The following is a 24736-nucleotide window of genomic DNA, read 5'->3' as shown; positions in this document are numbered from 1 at the left end:
TGGAGTGTTTCAGGTGCTAAAACACTCTCCTAAGTTGGCTTTTTCATCAAAGCCGTCACCACAATTTGGTGGAGGATAAATGCAAGACAATATAGACGGTTCAGGCATATGTATGATTCTCTTACATCGATTCTTGTTCCTGGTGTCCCAGCCAACTCAGAAGGGGAAAAATTCACAAAGGAATGTTGCAGTTTGGTCCAGCCTTTGTAATAGTTTTACAGCCAATTTCAGTTGAGTCCTGGAGTCTTCTTTCCCTCAGCTAGGGAATGTTAACCTCTGCCTCTGATCTTCACCTCTGTGCCCCTGGATTATTATAGTGATTTATCTGTACTCTTGGAAATAATTCCTCATCACTCTTCTTAACTGCCTTACCACTTACATCACGTGGAGAGCTTATGGGTCAGTCTCGGGAGACTTGTTCCCAAGAGGTGTCAGTTGTCAAAATTTAAGAAACCTTTCCAAAAAAAATGGGAGTCCAGGGCCATACTGAACAGTAATGTGGGCCTTAAACAGTGGTGAGCCGAGTGTTCATTTGACTTCATGGCATGAAAGAACTCATTGCCAAATCTACCCAAATGGAAGTAGTCAGCCCTTACTTCCAAATTAGCCTACTTGTGTCTGGATGGAAGATCCGATAGGTGGAACAGCTGAGAAGAATTATTACATTTTAGGCAGATATCATATAGATCATTTACATCAGAGTTGGGGCTTCCCTCCTATGTGCTTAGTGGTTTAGAGCGTGGGCCCAGGAGCCAGGATGTCTTTGGCTGGCTCTATGTTTCACTGGCAGGGTAATATCAGGCAACTTTTCCTCTTTGGACTTCATTTTCCTTATCCACAAAATGAGAAAAGTAGTGGAATGTGCTTTACAGGGAATCATGAGGATTAAAAGAATAATTCACTTAGCACACGGTAGGTACTCAGTATGCGTAAACTATTATTTTTCCTTGTGATTCAGGAGCATCTCAGGTTCTGCCTCTATTTCTTTGGGTTGCACCATTCTGAAGATGTCTTTTTAGTTAAACTTGAAGCATCGTGTTATTACTGATACATTCATCTAACGCATGCATTTCATGAGATTTGGAGTCCCTTTGCTCACAGGAGGGGTACCACGTATTAACCTGGAGGGCAGCCTCTGTGAAAGCACACACTGGCCCAGGTGCCCAAGGCCTACCAAAGTTCAGGAGGCCGAGGAGATCCTCACAGAGATCACACACACACACACACACACACACAGAATATTTGCTATTTATTTGGCTTCCTGGAAGTCTGAGTCCATTGGCAAGTGAGTGAGTGGTGAGAGAGGGGACGGTTTAATGCGAATGGGAGCCTATGTATTGCTTATAGTCTATGTGGACTTTCCTAGAGCCCTGAAACTTTTTCCTGATTATTTTAACTTTTGACTAGATAACATCCATAGAGCTCAAACATTAAAAAATACGAATAGGCTTGTGGTGGAAATTCTTCTCCTTTCTTCTCTTCCTTGCCCTAGTGCTCACCTGCTCCTCCACGGGTGAACCTCATTATTTAGTTCTTGTTGAGCATTTCAGGTTTACCGCATGGAGGCATACCAGCAATACTGGCTTTGTGGGTATGGAGAATGCGTGTGGCAGTCACACAGGGCCCCGTGTTCAGGAGGGCCTTGCCTTGGATTTAATGCTCTGTTCTTGCTGTCTTGCAATTCTTAGTAATTTTTGACCCCCCTGCCCCTCCATTTCAATTTGCACAGCCCTGCAATTTATATGGTCTGTGCTGCATGCTAGACATCATTCTTCAGTTCGCTTCTTGGCTTCACTCTATGTCTTAAAGATCTTTTCATATTTATACATAAAGAACTTTCTTGCTATTACGATTTTTTTACAGCTGCCCAATAGTCTATCCCCGAGGATTCAAAAACAAAAACCATATACACGGCTGCTTTAGGATCCCTATACCAGTATTCCAGTCCTTTAATGCTTCCAAATTTGGGAGAGAGAAAAAGATTGATTGAGAGAAGCACCAGAAAATCTTCCCTCCGGCTGGATCCCTCGTTCCGCCCTCATGGTTTTAGAAGCCCTCAGAAGCAACTCTCATTTCCTTACCAGCTTCCTGACTAGCAGTGTCCCTACTCCCCATGGCTCTTTTCCTGCCACCCCCCACCTTGCTTTACCTTTCAGTTCACGGTTACTGAAATCCTTGACAAGGAATCATCTGGGCTCCATCAGTCACAGCAAACTACTTCTGTCTTTGCCTCGATCTGCGAATACTTTGAGCTGAAGGACAGAGTGGTCGCCAGAGACACTCTTTTAAAACCCCCCTTCCATTCCTTTTTTATTCTTACTAATCACTATTTCTGGATAAATCTATGGTCACGGCCCAACGATGTGGCTGCTTTTCAGAAGACAGCCTAGGCCCTCTCTCCTAAGGAGTCTCTCAACTGTTGGAAGGCACCGGAGTAATGTCCCGAAGCCCATAACTCATTTTGAAACAGCCAATAGCTCTGGCTCCATTACAGCCAGACCTATGTCCTTGAAGCCCTCTCTTGGAGTTAGACAAGGACCGTTCACTCATTCAGGAAGAGATCCCGAGTGCCCCACACCATAGCCGTTCCGAGCGGCTGTCCCTTTGGAAAGAGCAGAACTTTATATGAGGTCCACATTCCCTGGGAGGCGAGCGCTGGGGTCTTGTACACAAGCACATGTCTTGCCTGTCACCCCTCCTCTGGCCATGACTTCGGTTTGAGTACACGGATCGGGATCCTTGTGCCAGACTTAGTCGTTGAGGTGCGCAACGGGGCCGGCAGGCCCCCAGCAGAGCCGCAAGAGGTGCTGGCCACCAAAGGCACACACCTGCTACCAGGCCTTGGCCTGTGCAACGGCCGCGTGGTGCGTCCGCCAGCGTGTGTCACGTGGGATAGACACCCAGGAGTGAACGGTGACGCAGGTGGGTGGGAGAAAGTCCACAGCCTTGTTGTGTTACCGCCTCTGTTCCTTACGGGGGAAGAGAAACCACAAACCACTCAATGGCTTACTTCTCCTCGTTTCAATCCAGCCATACCCTCGGCACCTGGAAGGAAGATTAACTGGATGCTAAAAATGCACTTTTGGAGTCCAATTCCACTGCCAGGGAAAGCTTCCAGGTACCCTGAGACTCCACCGGGAGAAAACAAGGCTACAATTCCAATTAAACACCATATTGAGTACTTTGGTCTCAGTACACTCTATTTGTTTAGTTTATTTGAATATTTGATGAGGAATGCTGGGGTGGCAAAAATTAATTAAAATAAGAAAGAACGATCTTAAGAGAGGAAGGGGGGAAAATGCTAAGAAGCCGTAGATGGCTTCTCCCCACACCTGCCAGCAATTAATTAATCGCTAATCCGTTCATTATTTCCAACTTAGGAATCTCTGTCCCCTGGAAAAAAAAAAAGGTTATTATTTTGTAAATGTCTAATTAAAACATGTCCAAAGACAATCTCTGAAATGGGTTTGGCCCATGCTAATCACATCCGCAGGATGGTTGGGAGTTGATGGAGTGCAGTCTTGGGGCTTTCTGGGATTGGAGAAATCTTTTCTCATCAAAGCGCTGAGCCTTTGAGGCCTCCTTTCCTTACAGTTCACCGTGTGCGCCTTCTCACTCTAGGTATCAGTGGGCAGGGACGGGCGAGAACATCAACAGTGATCTCGTCCGCCTTCCTGCAGTGGGTCGAAGGGGAGGGCGGAGGATTTCCACCGTAGTCGTCCTGGGCAGCTGGTTGGAATATATGCATTTATAACAGCATTATCGAGACCTAACTTACATGCTCTAAAGTTCACCCTAGATTGTATTCTAACCCTCGGCAATTGACTCAGGAAAGTGCTGTACCTCTGCTTGGGCTGAGGACGGTCGGAGGGAGTTCCGAGTTTCGCGCATCTCCATCCGGGGCCCAGCCAAGCGTCTTTATCCCAGAGCCCCGGGCCCACCCAGGTGCTTGTCCCCTCGCTTTCCTGTTGCCTGCTCGCCCTTCTTCACTCCAGCAGCTGAGAATCTTTACCCAAAGTGATTTACAGCTGTGTGCATCAGGCTGGGTCTGACACTGATGGAGTCCCTTATCTCCCTCCTGTCCTCCCTGCTGACAGCCTCCCCCTCAGGTATCAATCAGGGCATCAGCTCCCTACTTCCGGGTGAGCCGGGGGCTGTCGGGGATGCATTCTACCTGTCATCTTCATCCGAACTGCCACCTGCCTTTCACGGCTTAAAGTCTTTTTGAGGCGTGCGGGGGAGAGCAGGTACATACACTCTTCCCAAGCAACCTGCCACAGCTCGGGATGGTTCCACGTGTTTTGGACAAATTTGGGGATCGTGGTTTCTAAAAGGCGGCACAGGGGACATTTGCTTGCATCAGCTGTTCAGCCTCCAAATCCCTGTCAGGATGTTGATGGGGGAGGCGACAGCCTCACCTGGCAAGCCCCTTCCCCCCCAGGAAATATCAGCACGCTGTCCTGTTTCCAGGGGCCGCAGACAACTAGGGCTTTGTGAGCAATGAGGCTGATGCTCTCGAAGAATGCAAGTGAGGAGCACGTAGCGGGGGAGACAGAGCGGTGCCGAACGAACACAGGAGTGGAGCGGGTGGAGGGGCAGCCCCTAAAGACTCCCCGGGATTTAAAACCATGGGGGCCAGGAGAATGAAATAGAACACCCGTCTAAGCCTGCCTGTTGAATTGGCCCCAAATGCAGTGACATTTTCTTTCTTGGCTGCTGTGAAAAAGGAAGTGAGGAGAAAACGGAGGCTCTGACATTAAAGATGGATGGGGCTTAGACAAATGGAACAGTTTTGAAGGTTCCCCCCGTGCGGGGAAAGCTGAGGGCACGTCTCCACGGTGCGCTGCTGGGAGAGGCGCTCTCTCTCTGCTGAAGCCCAGAGAAAGCCCCATCAGGAAATGGCAGCTTTCAGTCCGGGCCAGCTGCAAGGTGTCGGCTGGCGGGTGTGCCGGGGTTCGCTCATCCACTTTAGGGTGGCATTTGCAACGGGAACGCGACCGGGCCTCTCAGTGGGGAGGAGCTGGGTGCAAGGGTGAGGCCAGAGGACTGAGCTCTTTAGTCTTCTGCAGAAGGCACCTGCGGAGAAGCCCCCTCCCGGGCAGAGCCTGTCGGTTCTGGGCCCGGCTGCGCATTTGACTTTAAAAGCAGATTCAGCTGGCTGGCCCCTCGGCATGTGAATGGCTGTGAATGGCATCTCGAAGGAGCAGAAATCCCATTAAGGAAGAACTATTGACCCATCTGTCTGCGTGCTGTTGACTCTCTGCTAACCTTCCATTTGTGGCCTGTGATTCTTTAATGTGGGAAGTGGTAATTGGAGAAGAGGGATTAGGAAGAGGAATGAGACAATGACTGCATGTGACACTGGAGAGCAAGGACTTGAAGGCCACTTGATCTGTGACGTCCTCTTGGCCACCACAAAACGGAGACTCCCTGTTCCCATTGCCCCAGCACCTGTTGGTCCAGAGGGGCTCCAAACCCAGTGTATCTCATTCATCCTGGTCATTCCGCTGTCTCCAGCGCAGAATCTATGCTGGCACCTACTAGGTTCTACATCGGTCTGTGTCTGTGTCAGCACAGGGCAGAAGCACAAGGGACCTGGAGGCCAACAGGGGTGATGGCCAGGCACATCTACCGGGACATACGTGCACCCAGGATGAAAAGCAAATTATAGGACCAGCCCTCCCCACCCCCTCCAAAAAACCCTCACCCTGTTTTCATGCCATAGATAGGTACCAGACTTACAGTAGCAGTCACAGCCGGTGCAGGCCGGACGTAAAGAATTTCGCGTAGCAGGCAGGTTGAATCTGCTGCCATTGGCATTGGCTGCCGCCGTGGCCCCCTTTTTGATTAGTGTAGCTGAATGAACTTCCCCGCCTTTGGGCTTCACTCCCACCATGCAACACAAATTGAAATAGTGGGGTGGCAGGCAGGGGCAGTGGCGGCTGTGGTGGGGAGGGGAGCACAGGGACCTTCCATCTTGTTAATGTAACACTTCCTTATGTGATGGGAGCTGAGAGCAGCCTGTAATGAATTTCTCCTCTGGTAATCATTCACCAGTGCATTGTGACCCGTGTGTTTTTGCTGTGCTACGCATTTCCAGACTTTCGCAGTGACTTGTCAGCACCTAGTAAAAATGAATTGGACACGACCCATCTCTTCACGAAATGCCCTCCCCCGCTGCCTTTCGTCTCGGTTGGGAGAAGGAGTAGGTGGGACCACCTGGAATGGCAGCCGTGGACTCCGGGGCTGTGGTCTGACTCCAGGCCCACATCGCAGGCAGATTAACGCAAGCATGCCAAGTCTGTGGGCGCTCTTGTTACACTGAGCCATGTTCTCTGGTCCAAATGGTTCCAAAGTGGCCTTTGCCTCTTGCACCTGTTGTTTCTTGCTGCATGATGAGCCGGGGAGGCAATTTCTTTCATCGAGAAGACATGGGTGCAAGCGGTGGTACAATTAGGCATCTGGGCACCCCATGGGTTCTTACCAACTCTGGTGTGAAGACGCATTGATGGCGGGGGACAAGGCCATCGTCTGAGTCATCCGCATGAGCGTCGCCATCTGCAACTGTAATTCTAGCCACGTGGTCAATCGTAAGACGGGGTTTACAACCAGCTTTTACTGCATTTGTGGATCATGATGATTAAACAACAGATGGGAAACCCAACCAAGATTTTTAATCTCTACCTCTTCACTGAGGGAGCGAGTGAGGGCTGAGGGAGTCACTTCGTGGCCTCTGTGTAGGGCTGAGTCTATAATTAGGGCAGGCACCCCCCTGATATCCTAGCCTAGTTTGTACACACATCCCTATCAGACCACAAGCACCCAGTTTGGGTTTTGAAATGATGGTACCTGAATCCTGGGAAGGTTCTAGGAAGCTCATAGTGAAGATAAAGCCCCACATTTAGGGTTGCCAGATAGGATACACGAAACCCACTTAAATGTAAATTTCAGGCAAAGAGTAAATGCTCAGTTTGAGTATGTCCCGAGTATTAGACATAGAAAATAAGACTTCTTGGGGCGCCTGGATGGCGCAGTCGGTTAAGCGTCCGACTTCAGCCAGGTCACGATCTCGCGGTCCGTGAGTTCGAGCCCCGCGTCGGGCTCTGGGCTGATGGCTCAGAGCCTGGAGCCTGTTTCCGATTCTATGTCTCCCTCTCTCTCTGCCCCTCGCCCGTTCATGCTCTGTCTCTCTCTGTCCCAAAAATAAATAAACGTTGAAAAAAAAAATTTAAAAAAAAAAATAAAAAAAAAAGAAAATAAGACTTCTTAAAAAAGGCAAGTTGCTTTTTTAAATTGTGGTAAAATGTACAGAACATAAAATTGACCGTTTTAAACATTTTTTAGCACACAGTTCAGTGGAATTAAGTACATTCACAATGTTGTGCGATCCTCACCACTACCCATTTCCAGAACTTTGCCACCATCCCAGATTCCGTACCTGTTAAACAGCAATTCCCTGTTCTTCCTCCCCCCAGCCTTTGGTAACTTCTGAGGCACTTGCTGTCTCTTTGAATTTTCCTGTTCTAGGTATCTCCTATTAGTGGAATCGTAGGGCATGTCCTGCTGTGTCTGGCTTAGTTCATTTAGGATAATATTTTCAGAGTTCATCTATGTTGTAACATGTATCAGAACATCATTCCCTTTTGAGGCCGCACGATATTCTACTATACACGTGTGCCCAATTTTGTTTATTTTCTTACCTGTTGACAGACGTTGGGATTGCTTCCACTTGTTGACTGTCGTGAATAACGCTGCTGTGGATGTTGGTGCACAAGTATCTGGTCCCCTGCTTTCAATTCTTTTGGGTGTATGTACTTAGGAGTGGAATTGCGGGATCACGTGGTAATTCTATGAATAACATGTTGAGGAACCACCCTCCTCTTTTCCACAGTGGCTGCACGGGATATTTTAATTTGTTAACTCGGGCAAGCCTCCAACTTTTTCAACGGTATTTTCAACGTTTATTTATTTTTGGGACAGAGAGAGACAGAGCATGAACGGAGGAGGAGCAGAGAGAGAGGGAGACACAGAATCGGAAACAGGCTCCAGGCTCTGAGCCATCAGCCCAGAGCCTGACGCGGGGCTCGAACTCACGGACCGCGAGATCGTGACCTGGCTGAAGTCGGACGCTTAACCGACTGCGCCACCCAGGCGCCCCTCAACGGTATTTTAATCCGAATATATTTAACCTGAATCATCATATCTAAACCGAAACAGTGCCCATCTCCACGTTGGAACTTGGGGGCATAATTTCTCAGTGCAGCCTCTAGGAAATCTGTCAGGTTTGCGTCTAGAGTGGAGCATAGGTAGCAATGAGGAAGAATTGATACACATCACTCATTCCTTTAGGAAACATTTATTGTGTTTGTATGGTAAGTGCCAGGTCGGAGCTGGAGGTCCTGGTACAAAGGGGGAGCGAGACGTTTCTCCTTACCCCCTGCTTTTGCTCCACCCGGGTTTCCCTCTGGCTCCGAACCTCTGTCCATGCTGGCCCTTCTCTCTGACACATTCTCCCCCTGCCCTTCCCATTCACCTGACCCGGCCCGGGGTTTCAGCTCCCACGGGCCGCGGTGCTCAGGCTTCCCTGACCCCTCACGAACTCACAGCTGTCCACACATCACTCCACAGCTCTTGCCCTGGTTATGATGATAGATTCGTGTGGTTATTGGATTCACTTATGTCCGTCTGGATCGTAAGCTCCTTGAAGGCGGGGACCACGTCTGTTATGCCTATCACTGTCCCCTAGCACCTAGCAAGGCACATAGCATGCATTTAATATAAAACGTGTTCACTACATGAATGAATCCATGCATTATTTTCTCAGGAGTTAGTGGGAGACCAGTAAGCACATCTGCTTCCATGGGGCTCTGGCAAAGAGAGCACTTCTGCCGAGACGGAGCTGGGATTTGGGCCAGCTCCACAGTGGAGTCAAGCCCAAGGATGTGCTCCCCAGCGCCTCCGCAGTAGGGACACGGAGGCAAGGCAGGGACAGGAGGCTCTGCAGAGCTTTTTCGGACCGTGCGACACACAGACAACCAAACAGAACTGTTCCATCGCTAGGATGTCAGAGCCCGGGGCTCAGAGTTGGTTTAGCCCAACTGCCCTCTGCCCAGATGGGAAAGCCAAAATGTGCATCACCTTCCCGAGGTCACTGTGCTCTGAGGCAAAGCTGAGAACCCTGGTCTCGCAAGTTCTGGGACCAGAGCTCTCCCACCTCCTCAGCATGCCCACGTTCAAGGTTAGAAGAGCGCTGTGCATTTCAAAACCCTCTAAAGGTTTCTTTGAACTCCCACAGGATTTAAAAATCATTGGCTGGGAATAGAAATGTGAGTAATCAAGAAGATTAGGTGGTGAGGGTGGCGGGGGGAAAGGTAGAGAAAGAGGGCAAATCCAGAAAGGCTGCCTGCCAGGCCTCTGGAGGCAAGGCCCTGCCAGGGCGCTTATGCGTGAAGCTTGGCAGGGCGGGGGGGGGGGGGGGGGGTGGGCAGCCAGCGGGCGCTCGGAAAGGCTGCGCTTCAGCTCCCAGCGGAGGCAGTCAAGGGCTTCAGGATGGAGATTTATTAGCGGAGCTGTGCTCCAAACCGCAGCATCCTGGCCCTGCAGACGGTTCTAAGCGAGGCCTGGGGGCTGCGGAGGCTGCCGCTTGCCCTTGGCGAGAACTGTACCGGTTTCCAGGGGACTCTGTCCGAACGGGGGCGTCAGAGAGTCCACGCCTGACCGCGGCTGCCCAGGCCGGCTGGTTTGGTGAGGGGCCCAGAGCAGAGCACCCCAAATCTTCACATCCTGGGTCCTTGGCCCCTGGGCCTTACCTCCCTGCTGGTGGAGGGCTTTTCTGGGCCCCTCTGTGTGCACACGGGCCCGGCTGGGCCTCAGGACAGGGTTTTGCACCCTGTGTGGGACCTGCTTGGGCCGGGTCCTCCGTGGAGACAGGGGCCCTGCTAACCTGCTGCCACAGGGCAGGAGGAGGGATGAGGAAAGGCTCAGACCCTGGGGCCAGGTGAGGCATGAGTCCTCAGTGGAAGGGTCTCTTGTTCTCATAGCACTTGAAAGCCAGCCATGACAGGAACCGTGTGCCTGCACGCACAGGTGTTGTATAGGGTTTTCTGGCAGGGAAGAGAGAGGAAACAGGTGTCATTCTCTGGATAAGCTGCGAAAACAACGGCAGCCCCTCCCTCAGAGGTCTCTCAGCCCGGTCTTCAGGGAGTACGGAGAAGGCATGCCCTTCCTCCAGAAGCTCCTCACAGGGTCAGAGGAAAGGAACGAGGAGGCCAAGCCTTGCAGGCTGCGAGGCCCAGGAATTCTGAGAAGTGGGAATTCAGAAGCAAGCTGTGCCTCCGCCTCCCAGGCCTTTGGCTTCTTAGGGCCCTTCCCATTTTGTTGATGGGAACAAGAGTCACAGTTTCTGTGGAGGCTGTGGGTGGATGCAAGGCAGCTCTGAGGACCCACACAGGTAGCATTTCCTATTCTGACCATCACCTCCTCCCCTCACACCCAGTCCCCGGGCGGGGAAAATGTTTCCCCAGGAATTTGTTTAGCTCAGCCTGGGATCAGAGCCTGAAGCCTGTAAGAGCTGGAACCGAGTCATCTTTCCATTTCTTCTTCAGGCTTCCCTTCCCCCCGCCGCGCGCCCCCCCCCCCCCCCCATCGCTACCACCAACGTCGCAGAGACAAGGGCACCTCAGCATCCAGATGGGTCCTGTTTCCCTCAAGGATGGGCTTGTTCCAACTTCATTTCACTCCCTCCCCTGAGGGTTGTATAAACATTTCCAGAAGGATGCAGATAAGGAAAAAAAAAAAAGACCTTATATAAACACTAGATGGCTAGGGACCGGGAGATATTATTAGTTTCTTAGGACTTTGAAAATACCCAAAATCTCAACTAAAGGCAAGTACAACTTTGCTTTCATTGTAACCTCTGTTACTGTTGCTAAGGTCAGTAATATGATAGAAGCAGGCATCTCAGGAGACACATGATACCGTCAAGATCACAGGGGGGCAGAGAGGGAAGTTGCAGAAATTTGACTGTGGTGACCTTACCGGCCAGTGAAGAATGGCAAGGGGTGGTGGTGGGGGTCAGGGTGAGGAGCTGTCTTTTCTCTAAATTAAGGAAGGCCAAAGGGTGATACAGATCAGAGAGCATCTCCCCACTGTGCCTTAAAGGATCTTACCCGGCTCCCCAGCCTCTTCTCCATGCCTTTCCCCCCTCACGATCCTGCTTTTAACCAACCATTGCTTTGTGTTCCTAGGGGGCGCAGCAAACTCTTTCCCACAGCAGGGATCTCTCAGTGCTGTTCCTTCAATTTGGAAAGCTTCTCCCAGGCACTTGGCTGAGCTGACTCCTCCCCGTCAATTCAGGTTTTAGCTTAAATATTACCTCCTCAGAGGCCTTTTCTGACCACCCAGTTAGTGGGAGTGACCTTAGTGATTTTTAAAAGGGAGTTCTAAAGAGATATATTGTATTAGATTTCAGATTCATTAGATTTCATTATGATAAGTGTTGTTGACTCTAAAATTAGACAGTTTTATGTAATTACTGCAAATCCTATAACATCAGTAATAAAGAGCCGTGTTTTGCAAATACAAACTCAAGTAACACAAATATTACACCTTCAATGTCTAGTAATTTTCCATCAGAGCCACCGGTTTATTGCTTTTACATAACCAGTCCTTATTCTATGTGTTTGGCTATTTGCTTTCTGTCCCCTTCACTGGAGTGTAAGCTCCAAGAGCTTATAGAATCAGGAAGTACTCAAAAACATTTCCTGAGTAAATGATTGAACCAAATTTCCTTTCCAGGGTGAATACAGCCTCAGGATGGGGGGTGGCAAATTTGTCTTGTGGAGTCTCCCATTTATGTGTATGTGGGAAGTTCATGGTACAGCTTCTCCCTCCTCCTTCCCTGGGACCTGGTACTGCCTAGAGGTGAACTCAACCTCCTAATTTAGCTTTCCCTGGCCAAAGTCTAGTTTGCTTTGAATCCAATAACCCATCGTTGAAAAGATCCCTGACCATTTTGGGAGGCCAGGCTACTTTGCCTTTCTCTGAGACCAGAGGTTCTTAAACTTGAAAGTGTCCCAGAACCCCCTGGAAGGGCTGTTAAAACACAGGATCCCTAGGCCCTCGTCCCAGAGTGTTTTAATCAGTAGATCTGGAGTGGAGCCCAAGAATGTACAACTCTGACAAGTTCTCAAGTGATGCTAATCCGCTGGTCCACACTTTGAGGAGCAGTGTCACAGACCTTAAAATCAGCACAGATGTTGACAAGCTAATGTTTGACCGGGAAGAAGCAGCGAAGAGTCAAAAGTTGCAGGGGATTGGCAATATCTGGGGGGCGAGGGGGGGTGGTTGACAGGGATCATAGTCTTGGAACTTTACTGGGCAAGCCTTTGAGTTAAAGTAGCTGACCTGTCCAGGTAGCCCATTCCCCATCCCCATCTTTCACTTTATAAGAAGCCAGCCAATCGACCTACTAACTCCATAAGAAGTGTTTAGAAACATTGCCCTAGGAGAATGACAAACCATCCTGGTTTGGCTGGGATTGAGAGGTTTCCAGGGACATAAGATTTTCAGTACTAACACCAGGGGAAGCCTTGGGCAAACTGGGATGCTTTGGTCATGCTCAATCCAAGTCTCTTTGTCTCCGATAAAAAATACGCAGAAAAATATCTCTGGTATAATGTTTATTTAAATAGCAATCTTAAAAAGGCTTTATACAAATCATATAAACACAGTTTGACCTTGTCGTTTATTTTTTACATTGAAGAATCACAGTAAAAGCTCTCAAGTTCCCATGATCTGGCTCAGCCAGCGAATGGTCGAATACCTTTAGCTGCAAACTCTGGAAAAGTTAATCTTCTGTGTGACAGCTTAACCTTTCCCCTTGTGTTCTTGTATTCATGCTCATTCCTCGGACCCTCAACCCTGTCAACTCCCCATCCCAGCCCAAGAGAGAAAGCAACCCTGTGGCCCTGTTGACTGCCTAGTCCGGGAGAGCGTGGAGGTAATGTGTCATTCAGTACAAGGCAAAAAAGGAGATCAATACTGTGAGTTGGGTTTCCCAAAGGGAACGATTCAAGGAGACGGGTCAGCTAGCCTACCTGCAGATAGAGAAAACAAGTGCACCAGGGTGCCCCCTGGCCGAGTTAGAATCAGGCCCCACTGTCTTTCTGTCTTAGGACAGCCCAGCCTCTGGTGTTGGTGAGGTATCTACATGCAGCCCCGGATGGCCAGCTTTCCTTTAGCAGGGCCCACCCAGGGCCTCAAACCAGCCAATGGTGAGTATGGTTCGAGGACTGGGAGAGGGATGCAGGTTGGGTTGTGGGTAACTTAGAGGCGAACTGCAGGCCGAAGACAGGGCTGGTCTTTGGGGAACTGTACAATGGCCCGCTGAGCATGAGCGGGCCAGGACCCCCAGGGTAGGCTTTTGAACTTCTCTTCTTCTGCAGGCAACTTCTGGAAATCCCTAGGACTTGCTAGCTTCCCGAACACTGAGCTACGTGGGAAGGCGAAGAGGAGGGTGGGCTAATGAAAAACTTGCTTCTGCTGCATGCCCAGCTTGGTGGGGGGGGGGGGGTCCTAAAGCTAAGCCCTTGGGCTTGACAGCTTTACTTTTCACCTCTAACTACCACTGTGCCAACGAGTGCGAGATCAGCGGTGACACTCGGGCCCTAGGTCAAAGTCACAACAACATCACTGAGTCCCACGTGACCATTCACATACACAGTAGATACAGAGAACTCAAAGGCTCGCAAAGACACACATATATGAATAAATAGCTGTCGGTTTGGACTCTCCCTCTCTGCATACAAAACACTGTGACATTACCATTTGAACTAGTATTTCCGTAAGTTAACATGTAAGGGAATCAGCCAGTCCCATTCACCCTTTCCCTTTCACCTGGGTAGGAGACAAATGAACTTGTGGGTGACCATAGCAGCAAAAATGGTCTGACAGTTTACCACTGATAAGCAATGGGCTGGGCATACTGGTGGGGTTTCAAAGGTATTTCCAGCACACAGGCAATCTTTAGGCATTACTACAAAATCAAGATTTGGATCTTGACGCGGACAATCTTATCCTTCACATGGTTTTTCTGATGCCTCCCCTTCTAGAGTAGCTGAGAGTCATCGAGGGCTATGACTGCGCCTCGGGAAGCAGGGCTCAATCCATTAGTAGGATCAGCGGTGAGTTGGGGGAGCTGGCAGTGGGGCCACAGGGGTTAGGGAAGAAGGGATGCCTTACTTAGAGGATACTCACTGATTTCTACATAGAGGGAAAATACAGTTTTCTTCATTGTTTCAAGGCACTTAATAAAAAATACATAAAGTGTGTGTGTGTGTGACCTAAGAGAGACCTAAGAACATAGGTCTCTCTGGGGTTGAAGCAGTGTTGTTAGTGTTTTGGTCCTTGCATACTTCTGGCTCAAATCAGCTCACGTACATCCTACCTGCCTCTCCTGAAAGTTTGTAAACCCCGAGGAATAGTCAATGTTTACTAGCCTATAGGAGAGACTGATTCATCAAAACGTCTCTGTACAGTCTGCTTAGCCTTGGCTATGACATGATCACCTTTTCCCTCTCCACTGTTCTCCTTTCCGTCCAGTGGTCTCCAGTTACATTTCACATACTAACAGCCTGTATTTGCCACCCCATCTCTGAGAGTATCAAACAATGCTATGCCTTGGGGATGAGACGCCCGACAAATGGGCGCACGTGTGTGTGTGTGTGTGTGTGTGTGTGTGCGTGTGTATGTTTTAGAAGAGCAAGGAGGAGGGTAAAGAAAAAGTAAAACCACCACCAGAGGCCCCACGAAGTAGCCTCACAGCCACAAATTCTAGGTCTAGATGTAATGAATGGCTCCTAGTCGCAAAGCACATCAAGGCTTGTCCGCTTCTAACATGGAGGTGCTTCTGTGGATTTCTGACGTGTGAAGTTTCCTTTCTGGTTTGTTTTAAATCGCATATAAGAAAGAGCTATTCATGCTGACCCTAAAATGGCAATTTTCCCCTGGATAAAAAAAGTTAAAGGCAACAACATCCTACTTAAATGCTAGGACTGGAAACGGCAGCTTGTAGGGTTGGCTGGCCTGAACCTACACAGCAAATCCCGTAAAGTCGTAAAACGATCAGAGGACAGGATAAGTTGGACGGCTTTTTTTTTTTTTTTTCCTAAAGATGAAAAGTCTGAAAAGACCTTTTGCTTTTCAAGTGTTGATTAGAAAGAGGAAGCAGAGTACCATGACCGCCACTCTGCTTCTATCCTGGAAAAGTCATTCTCCTCTTCTGCCTCTTTGAGTTGCTCACAGACCAAAGAAATAAAATATAATAACAACAAACTCACAAACGAAATAGAACTGTGACCCCCAAAGAGATGAGCTCCCGTCTTAGTCCCAGCAACGACTCAGCCACCGCGCTTCTAGGTGGGTTGTAACCCCCTTCGCAGCTGCATCGCCCTGCCTCCCTCTACTCGTCTGTCTGTTCTGTCCACACCTGCGGTATTCTGGATCGGTTTGATCGAGATTATGGCATTCAGTTTCCAAAGGGAAAAAAAACATGTAATCTTCACTAGCCCCTCTTGCTGGAATGAAGCGTCAGATGTGATTTGGGTGCAATACGTCATGCCTCGGAGCAGCACTTCTGGTGGTTCATCTTGACCTTGTGCTTGAGGCCGTCGTAGAGCTCAAAGTTGTAGTTCTCCAGCGTGGTGCAGCTGCGGGAGCTCAGCCCTGAGTAGGAGCATGTGCAGTAGAGCAGGAGCCCTGCACATGTGGCCCCCAGGAGGACGCCCAGGGAGCTCATGGCGATAATGGTGATGAGGATGGGATCCAATGTGTAGAGCCAGCTCTTTTCTTTGTCGGCCGAAGGGGCACCAGACCCTGAGGTCGGGGAAGAAGAGTTGCTCCAGTCCACCTCATACTCATCTGTGACATAAAGCATATGAGAATTGTGGGCACTGCCTCTTTCGAGGTGAAGTGAATGACACCCACCCCCCCCCCCCGCCCCAGCCCGGTGTAGAGGTTCTTCAGGGCACAAGGACAAGCAGGGGGACCCTGAAAGTGCACTGGCTGGCGTCAAAGCCCAGCCTCACCAGGTCTTTGCTGTGTGACTTTGGGCAAGTTGCTTAACCTCTCTGCCTGTGTCTTCCCATCTATAAAACAGGGATACTGTTAAGGCTGCCTTTACTGGGTTGCTAGGAGGATTAAATGAATTAATAATTGTAAAGTGCTTGGTGTCCAGCACATAGCTAGCACTAAGTATTTGATATTTAAATAATTTGACTCCGACTAGGTAAGCTCAGATTTTGATAAAAGCTTCAGGGTGCCTTTGGGACACTGGGGTGGTCCCGTGATCTGGGCACACTTCTTTCTTTGCCTCCTCACCCCCCACGTCCACTTGCTTCAAGTTCAACCAAAGGATAGACAGGCTGAGACTATTTTCACACGACAAGTTTCCCAATTTAGTATTGCTGGCCATCTGAGCAGCAGACTTTTTTCAAGCCACCACACTCACTTGACATACACCTTACCTTACTGTTACGGGTTGAATTATGTCCCCCATATGTTCATATGTTGAAGTTCTAACCCCTAGTACCTCCGAATGTGACTTTATTTGTAGATAAGGGCCTTGAATTTTTTTAAAGTAGGCTTTACACCCCGCGTGGAGCCCAACGCAGGGCTTAAACTCATGGCCCCGAGACTAATACCTGAGCTGAGATCAAGAGTTGGACGCTTAACCGACTGAGCCACTGAGGCACCCCTGGAGATAAGGTCTTTATAGAAATAATCAACTTTAAATGAGGTCTTTAGGGTGGGCCCTAATCTAATACGGATAGTGTCCTTATAAAAGGGGGAAATTTGGAGGCAGACACAGGTGGGACATTGCCTTGAAAACATGGAGATGACCATCTACAAGCCAGTGAGAAAGGCCTGGAACAGATCCTTCCTTCCCTCATGGTCCTCAGAAGGAACTGGCCCTGCTGAGCCCTTGATCTTGGACTACTAGCCTCCAGAAAGGTGAGAAAATAAATTTTTGTTGTTTAAGACCCCCAGTTTGTGGTACTTTGTTACAGCAGCCCTAGAAGACTAATACACTTATTATTTCCATAGTGTGGCCAAGGCATGACCACATCCACAGCTCATTTTGTAAGATTTCCTAATAATTCCACGAAGAAGACAGGGTACTATTATAATTTTTTAACAGGTGAAGAAACTCAGGGGCACCTAGGTGGCTCAGTTGGTTAAGTGTCCGACTCTTGATCTCAGCTCAGGTCATGATCTCACAATTCATGAAATCGAGCCCCGTGACCAGCTCCATGCTGACAGGCAGTGCCTGCTTGGGATTCTCTCTCTCTCTCTCTCTCTCTCTCTCTCTGCCTCTCCTCCCCACCTCCCATTCTCAAAAAAAAAAAAAAAAAAAAAAAAAAAAAAAGAAAAAGAAAAAAGAAAGATGAAGAAACTCAGGTTTTTAAGAAATTAGGTGACCAGATAACTCACTTGAGGTTCCAGACTTAGCAAGCAGTTAAACCAGGAATAGGAATCCGGCTTTCTGTATCCTTATCCCCTGCTCTCTGTACCCATCATAGTGCCTCTTGCTGCTACACCTACTGTGGCCTCTCCTTTTAGGCCAGTTCCACAGCTTTGCCCATAAAAGGAGCGTTAGACGGGGTTTCGCAGGGAGAGTCTGCATTGAGTTAACAAGGTGCTGTTTGGGTTAGTCACTCTGTTTCTATAACTACACTTGAAGTGTTTGATTAAGGTCGGGTTAAAAGCAGCTGTTCTATAAACAGCTCTTCTTAAATGCATCAATCTTGGTCTAAAGTTGTTCTTTGAGAGGAACTGTGGTGATCTCTCTTGCAGATCAACTCTGGCACTCAGAGAAGCCCAGACAGACATGTGCTGCTCTGAGTCGAGGGGAGAAATTATATCTACATGTTTGCTCGGCGGCCCTCCAGTCAGGGCTCTTGCTTTATCCTCTTGAAGTATGTGTATTTGAAGTGGGAGAATAGAACTTGGACTAAATACAAGATGGGCATTGTAGAAAAGAAACCTAAATCTGGCAATGGGCCCCAACTTGGAGTCTTGGATAGTGTGAGAAAGGCTCCCCCCCAAGCCAGGGAACAGGAAACCACAGAAAGCCTAGGAGAATATTCACATTTATACTCATTTACTCAGGTCCTTTTTGGGAAGAGGTCAATGGGTTCAAGCAGCAACACATTTAGAAGAGCCTTGCTTTTACTTCTAAAGGGTTTATCCAGATTTGAAGTCCATCAATGTCGAAAGTTGCCTGAAGTAGGGGACCTGTTTCAGATTAGGCAGAAGGAACTCAATAAACTTTCCAAATTTCTAAATTTGACCTTGACAAAGCAATTGATGGTTTCTTCACTGCTCTCTGGATTCTTTTCCCTTCTATTTCTGATTGGTAGTTCTAAATTTTGGCCTTCTCATACCCCGGGCATTATTTTTGTTGACATCTTTACAACCAAACCTGAATTTCATGATGATCTGCTAAATCATAGCAATACTCACCATCAATTTCATCTTCATAGCCCTCTCTTCCGTGTATTTCTGGAATGTCTACTATAATGAAAAAGAAAACAAACAAATCAAGTTATAACAAGTTCTATTGCCATGGCTAACAGGCAGAGATGCAGCCTTTCTGAGAGTGACTCCCCAGTACAGTGGGCAGCTAAAGAATCACATCTGCTTCTAGATCATTTAGTATGTACATTACTGGATTCTTTCCCCTTCAAATGATTTGTCTTTATTGCCAACAGCAACCAGAAGAACAGAAACAAAAAAGGTCTTTAGCTCCAAATAACTCCTCACTTGTGTTGTGGTAATGACTGTAGTTCATTGCCATTATAGGTCTGCATTTATCCAAGGCAACTTGGATGGCATGCCCATCATCAGTTGCTACAACTGTGATGTTTATTTAGTGTAATGGACCCTCCTCATATGCATGCACGTAAGTAGACATATCCTATAAGGGTCTTTCTCCTCTGGCTTTCAAATAAACGTATGGTAATTCAACAAAGTCACATTTCATCATTATATGTTTTCATGTAGAAGTAGGACTGGAAAGAATGTCATAATGCCTGTCCAGCTCCACGTATCTGTGCTAATATCTCTTGTCTTTCCTTCTCAGTTTACTTTTCCACTGGTTTTCTTTATGGCTTAGAATAGGTCAAATGTGGGCATCTAATCTGACTAGCCCAGGCTTGAAAAGAGCTAAATTAATTTATTGTGGATTTTCTCCAGTATTATCACTGTCTATCCTTTTCTTTTTTTATGATAATTTGGGGGGGGGATGTGGGAAAGACAGTCTCTCTATTCACTATGCTGTCCATCTTACAGAAATCAGAGCCAATGAAAATTACTGGTCTAAAATGGCAAAACATCAACAAAGAGAATCAAATATGTGGTGATTTATCATTTCTTTGTTTCTCACAGGTTAATTATGCCTGCCCTGGCTGTCAGCTCAAGATGGCGTTAGCAAGTGTATGGACACGTAAGGAGTTGTATTGAACCCCAAGTCAGGTGCACAACCTTGAGGTCAGCACTATAAACCGATACCCCAAAATTCAGGCTTAAGTCAAAACCAAATCCCAAACAGCTAATACTATCAAACAAGAGGAAGAGAAGAACTTCACACTGGCCTGAACTTTCCCTCATCAGCACATCTCAGGGAAGATCTACTTGACCATGACATGAACTGAGGATTGATCTATCGCCACCACACTTGAAATTCAGTCTTTTTCTGGAAGCAGTGATTTTAGTCATGTTAGATAGAAGTCTTCCTCATCCTGGCCAGAGTGCTAAAGCACATTTTGATCCCCCTGGTCGTTAGTAAGGGATGCAACAAAACAACTTGCCAGGACCCCACTTGAAAGGATCAATGCCATGTGGCACTAATTTGCCATAAATCCAGCCTGTTTCTGGCATGTTTATAGCACAGCAACTGGCACCTGCAGGTCACAACAGCTTCCCCACCTCAATGCCCATCCCCTGCATTATTCTCCAGGACCCTACAATGCAGGCTGTTTCCTTGGAATGAAGATGTGAATATGAATCAACAAGAGGCAGGAGGTATCTGTCATAGGGATCAAACTGAGCTTGTGAAAGTCAATCTGGAGATTTTTTTTTTAACCTTGTGAAAAAACAAACAAACAAACAAACAAACAAACATGGAAGAAAAGCATCACATTTCCATCCACTAATCGTTTTGATGGGATGCTCATATGTCTTAACACCTTCACGGTTAAGAGATGCAGAACATTGGATAAGAATATGCGAATCAGCCTAGTACAAAAACTGTGGGGCTCTTGCCAGTGACTTTTGGGCCAAATCCTGTTCTTGCTTTTAGGGATTTGGTCTCTGCCAAGGATGTGACAGATTCTTGGAGGCTAGAATGCCATTTTGCTCCATCTCACACCCTCAGGGAAGAACTCTTAGGACACTATTGACCGTGGCTGGAAAGGAGTAGATGTGGCATTGATCTTAAAGAAAAAGGGGTAAAAGGATGGTAATGAGTATGAGTACATTTTGCCCCAGGAGATCACAGCCTCTTGCCTCTGGAGGTGGAGGACTGGATGAGATGACCTCCCAAGAATTGGTCCATTTCTAAGGTTCTATGTAATTGGTTGCTTAGATGGGCCGAGATTTCTGCACCTGGTGAATCAAAGGCTACCTAAGGTGAAGAAGAACACTTTAGAGGCTTGACTTGGCTTTTTGTATAATCACTGCTCCCAGGAGTTTGGGTGAGTGGGAAGGGTCAACAAAAGGATAAGTTAATCAACATTTTCAAAAGCACATCTGTTCATCAAGCCTTAAAGAAAGAATGGCACACTAGGGAAAACCCAAATAAAGGGAACATTTGTACAAAAAAGCAATTTGCTTTGAGAGCAATTTTCTCTAGTCCCCTTGTTATTATTCTTGATATCTGTGATTAAGAGCTTTCTTTCTTAAAAGCCCCATTGCTCTTCATGGGCTGCCTTCCTTTTCTGTTAAGCCCAATAGGTAACCTCACCTTGTTTCCTCAGGATGCTGGTAGGAAGGAGTGTGACTCTCCCACCAGGTGCCTGTAGTTCTAGCAAGACAAGGCAAGGGCGGAGAGGGGGAGAAATGATGAGCTCGAGGCACAGAGTAGAGGTAGCACCTCCCTGATAGCAAAAGATAGCACAAGCATGTAGGGACCAGGGACCCTGAACCGAATTGAATTTCTCTTTTTTTTGTCATGAGGACAAACTTGGAGAAGACCTTCCAGGACCCTGGTTTAGTGAGTGGGTGTGTCTATGCCTAATGGACGGACAAGGGCGAGTGGAATGGGCCACACCTCTAGGATCACACAGATCTGGAAAGGATCTTACCACCCACATGACTTCCACTTTCACCCTTTGTGCTCATATGACCCTATTTCCTCTGGGGCCCTGTATGGACTCAGTCTCGGCCAGTTTGACTCCAAAGCCTGAATTCTGACTCTTCAGCACTGCGTGAGGGCCAGAGGTGACCTCTCACCTCCACCCAGGTCTGCCTCCAAGTTCTCTGGGTATAGGCAGGACACTGCATCTATTAGCGTATAATTACCACCTTATTCTAACAGTAAAAACGGGCCTGCCTTGTCTCGGATCCTAGTTGACTGGATATATGCTCTCTGGCTCTTTGCCTGCATCGCTCTCCAGACACTTTGATGGGAACTCAGGAGGACTTCTCATGAATGGGAAAATACGGTCTGAAATTTGAAGCTCATGTTTTCTGTGATAGGCGTGACTCAGAGGGGGAAGGCTGATTTGCCTTCTTCTTCCAAGGGTAGTCTTCATTACCCAACCAGTCAACCGATCCTTACTTATGAAAGAGGTTTACAAAGTGCCCAGGAGCCACACTGGGTTTTTGGAAAAATGAAGATGGATGGGACCAGGTGTCTACAGTCAAGGCCCCTCAGCATGGTCGGGAAGCAAAGACTTGTCCATGACAAAACAGTATAAAAGAACGTGGGGGCTTGTAGACGGGACTCTAAGTGCTGCTGGCATCCAGGGTAAGGATTGGGCACATGAAGCCAGGCCACTGCCAGGAAGGAAAGCATTCGAGTGGGGAGGAGGGTGCTTCAGAAGAGAGGCTGCTGCACTGTGGCTGTTGGTGAGTTCGAGCTCCTTTATCCGTTTGATGGACAGGAATGGCTTCGAACGTGGCACCTGAGCCTTTTTACTCATATACTGATCCCTTGGTTTTTGGCTTGAATTTGCTTTTGTCTGCTCCATCAAGGAATTCAAAGAGATGGCCAGGCCTGGCCACATATCTTCCACCTGGATTTCCCTACATGAGAGTCAGGTTTCTGCGCCTCTCCTCCACCAGCTGCTGTGAGCCAGCACAGTGAAAGGAAGAAGTAAACTCATGAAGGACTGGAACGGAGTTTACTAGAGTTTAATCAAGTGAGCAGACTCACCACTACTTAAAAAACAAACAACCTAATTCAACAAAACCTGGTCATTTTCATATTGTCATCAAAGCCTCAGGCTGCAAAGTCCCGTTTCCCCAGGAGTCCCTTCCCTTAGCACCGTCAAGAGGTGGGTGAGGTACACAGTGGAGAGTGATTCAAGGTCTTAGTCTATCTCCTATAGTCCTGATTTTTCAGGGCAAGAGGCCCAGAGGGGCTAGTTATTAAAACACTCACTGACTGTTCCAGAACTCCTTCCACCCTAGAAGAGTCACGTATTTTCAAGTGTCTTTGTCAGTAAATTGCAACACTATGGCACAAAAGGTTAACGGCCATACCCAGTCATAAACCGAACCTACTCTAAGGAGCTATGTTTTCCCTGTGGGGTCTGAAACACTGCCTGGTGGTGTCAGACCACACATGTTATGCAGGAGAAACACCCCCAGACACTCAACCTGCAGCTGGGGGATTCCCCACCGAGCATGATTTACGTCTCAAAGAGGAATGCTCTCTCCCAGTCTTGGCTTCCCATTCTCTCCTTCCCCACTTTACACGCACCTGCCTGTGCGCGCGCACCCCCCCCCCCCCCACTTTATCTATCTTCCTCTCTCCTTCATTTTCTTCCATTTTTTTCCCTCTTAAATTAAGATCCTTTGGTGTTAAACTGCTTTTCTGCAATTACTCTTAGAAAAATTTCGACCTTCCCTTTCACCACTACTGCTATGCTGTGGTCTACCGCGAGTGTATCAGCGCGGGTGTTGTTCTGTTTACTTTCTGCATCATAAAAGGAGCTTCACAAGACTGCTGGGAAGTGAAAAGCCTGTCCCAAACCACTGGCTACTTTCAGATAAATCATTGAGGACAGTCCATTCCTGGGCCGTTTGCATGGAGATCATCTCAGGACACCAAAATACACTGGTTTTCTTTGAAGAGTCCCTTCCACGTGAACTCCGAGCAGTGGAGTAAGAAGCCTGGTTGAAGCTGATGACAGATTAGTGAGCCAGAGGGTGTAGCAGAGACCCTCTAGGAACCGTGTAGTGTCAGCCCTGCTCTCTGTCTGAAGGAAAGGAGCATGGGATTTGGAGGAGCACTGCACTGGGAACAGGTTGCCTACTTCTCATCTGAGCTCCGCTATCCACCGCGGGTATGAGAGCCTGGGCGAGTCATTGACCCTCTGAGTCTCAGTTTGCTCCTCTGAAAGTAACCACTCATGTTCTTCCCTGCTCTAGTCTTCTACGTCTTATGGGAAGAAAATGAGAAAGGTCTGAGGGCCCTTCTGATGAGGGCACTCTCAAGAGGCTGCTGGTTGAGGTAGACAAGGTGACCCCCATAGAAAAGAACCCCACTCTGCTCACCACCCCAGTCTTCACCCCAGGTCTGTCTTCTCCTAGGTTGTTGCTCCCTGAAGTCAGCCGCCTTAAGGTGTGTGTGGAAAGAGAAGACCGCGAAACAGACAGGTAAAGGGAAGCTGTGAGATCCCATGTTTCCAATACTGGTTCATTTGCCTTAGAAATCAGCCCTGCGAACTGGCAATTGAAAAAGTAGTGGGTAAATTGTGCCCCGAGTTTTAAACTTCCACCTTAACGGAAGCCAGGCTGATAAAACCAACCTTAACGTGGCCACTTAACCCACCAAAGTGTAACCAGCCTTCAAAGCAAGGATTGAAGAGTCTCTTACACCCAGAAAATCATTGAAATCACTCATTTTCACAGGCACAGGTGTCACCGCTTCTATTTTAAAGAGAATGAAATTGAAGAAGGAGGGTAGAAAAATGCAGTAAGTCATTGAACAAATCAGTGCTAAGGCGAGTAAGCCACATTTTCGACACCTAGTTTGGGGCTGTGATTTATGTGGGATAAGCTCTTGGCTACTTAGAACCCTTGCTGAATTTGATTCCAAGTTCTTGAAACCCCTGAGCCAGCTAAATCACCGGACTGTTCAGATGGGAGTAGTCTTTAGAAAATTCTCTCAGCCATTTCGTTTTGATCCCAGCAGGAGATGTAACCCTGAGACTGAAATAAATGAGAAATAACGAAAGACTAGGAGATATTTCTTGGCCTTTTGCAGTGTTTAATTCAGTTTAACATTTAGTTTTGGCTGAAGGCTCCCCCACCCCGCCCCACCCCACCACCTTAATTTCCCTAATTCAGTTTGTTCATCCCCAGTTGCTACAGGAGCCAAAAGTTCAGATGTTGATGAAAGCTATGCCAAGCTCCTCCATTAGAGAGTCAGGGTACTTGAGAGCCATTTATCCCTTGCTGGGTTTGGCTTGAGTTGAGAAACACCACCAGAAGATCCTTTATCATGGGT

The 24736-nt window shown here is 47.9% G+C and overlaps 1 protein-coding gene across 2 annotated transcripts in view; it reads right to left on the bottom strand.

The window, feature by feature from the left end:
- Window positions 1-12663: 12663 nt before the first annotated feature.
- Window positions 12664-24736, bottom strand: part of NRP2 (neuropilin 2) — a 117023-nt gene continuing 104950 nt past the window's right edge. For both annotated transcript variants that reach the window (XM_030328334.1, XM_030328335.1), the window contains exons 16-17: window positions 18523-18573; window positions 12664-15918 (exon numbers count right to left, since the gene is read on the bottom strand). In XM_030328334.1, the coding sequence (XP_030184194.1) occupies window positions 15614-15918; window positions 18523-18573 (356 nt within the window). In that variant the 3' untranslated portion in view covers window positions 12664-15613. The remainder of the gene's footprint in view (window positions 15919-18522; window positions 18574-24736) is intronic.

The sequence above is a fragment of the Lynx canadensis genome, chromosome C1 (assembly GCF_007474595.2).
Source record: "Lynx canadensis isolate LIC74 chromosome C1, mLynCan4.pri.v2, whole genome shotgun sequence".
NCBI classification, from domain to species: domain Eukaryota; kingdom Metazoa; phylum Chordata; class Mammalia; order Carnivora; family Felidae; genus Lynx; species Lynx canadensis.
Note: the sequence above shows the minus strand (reverse complement) of the source record. Positions and strands in the feature narration are given on the sequence as shown.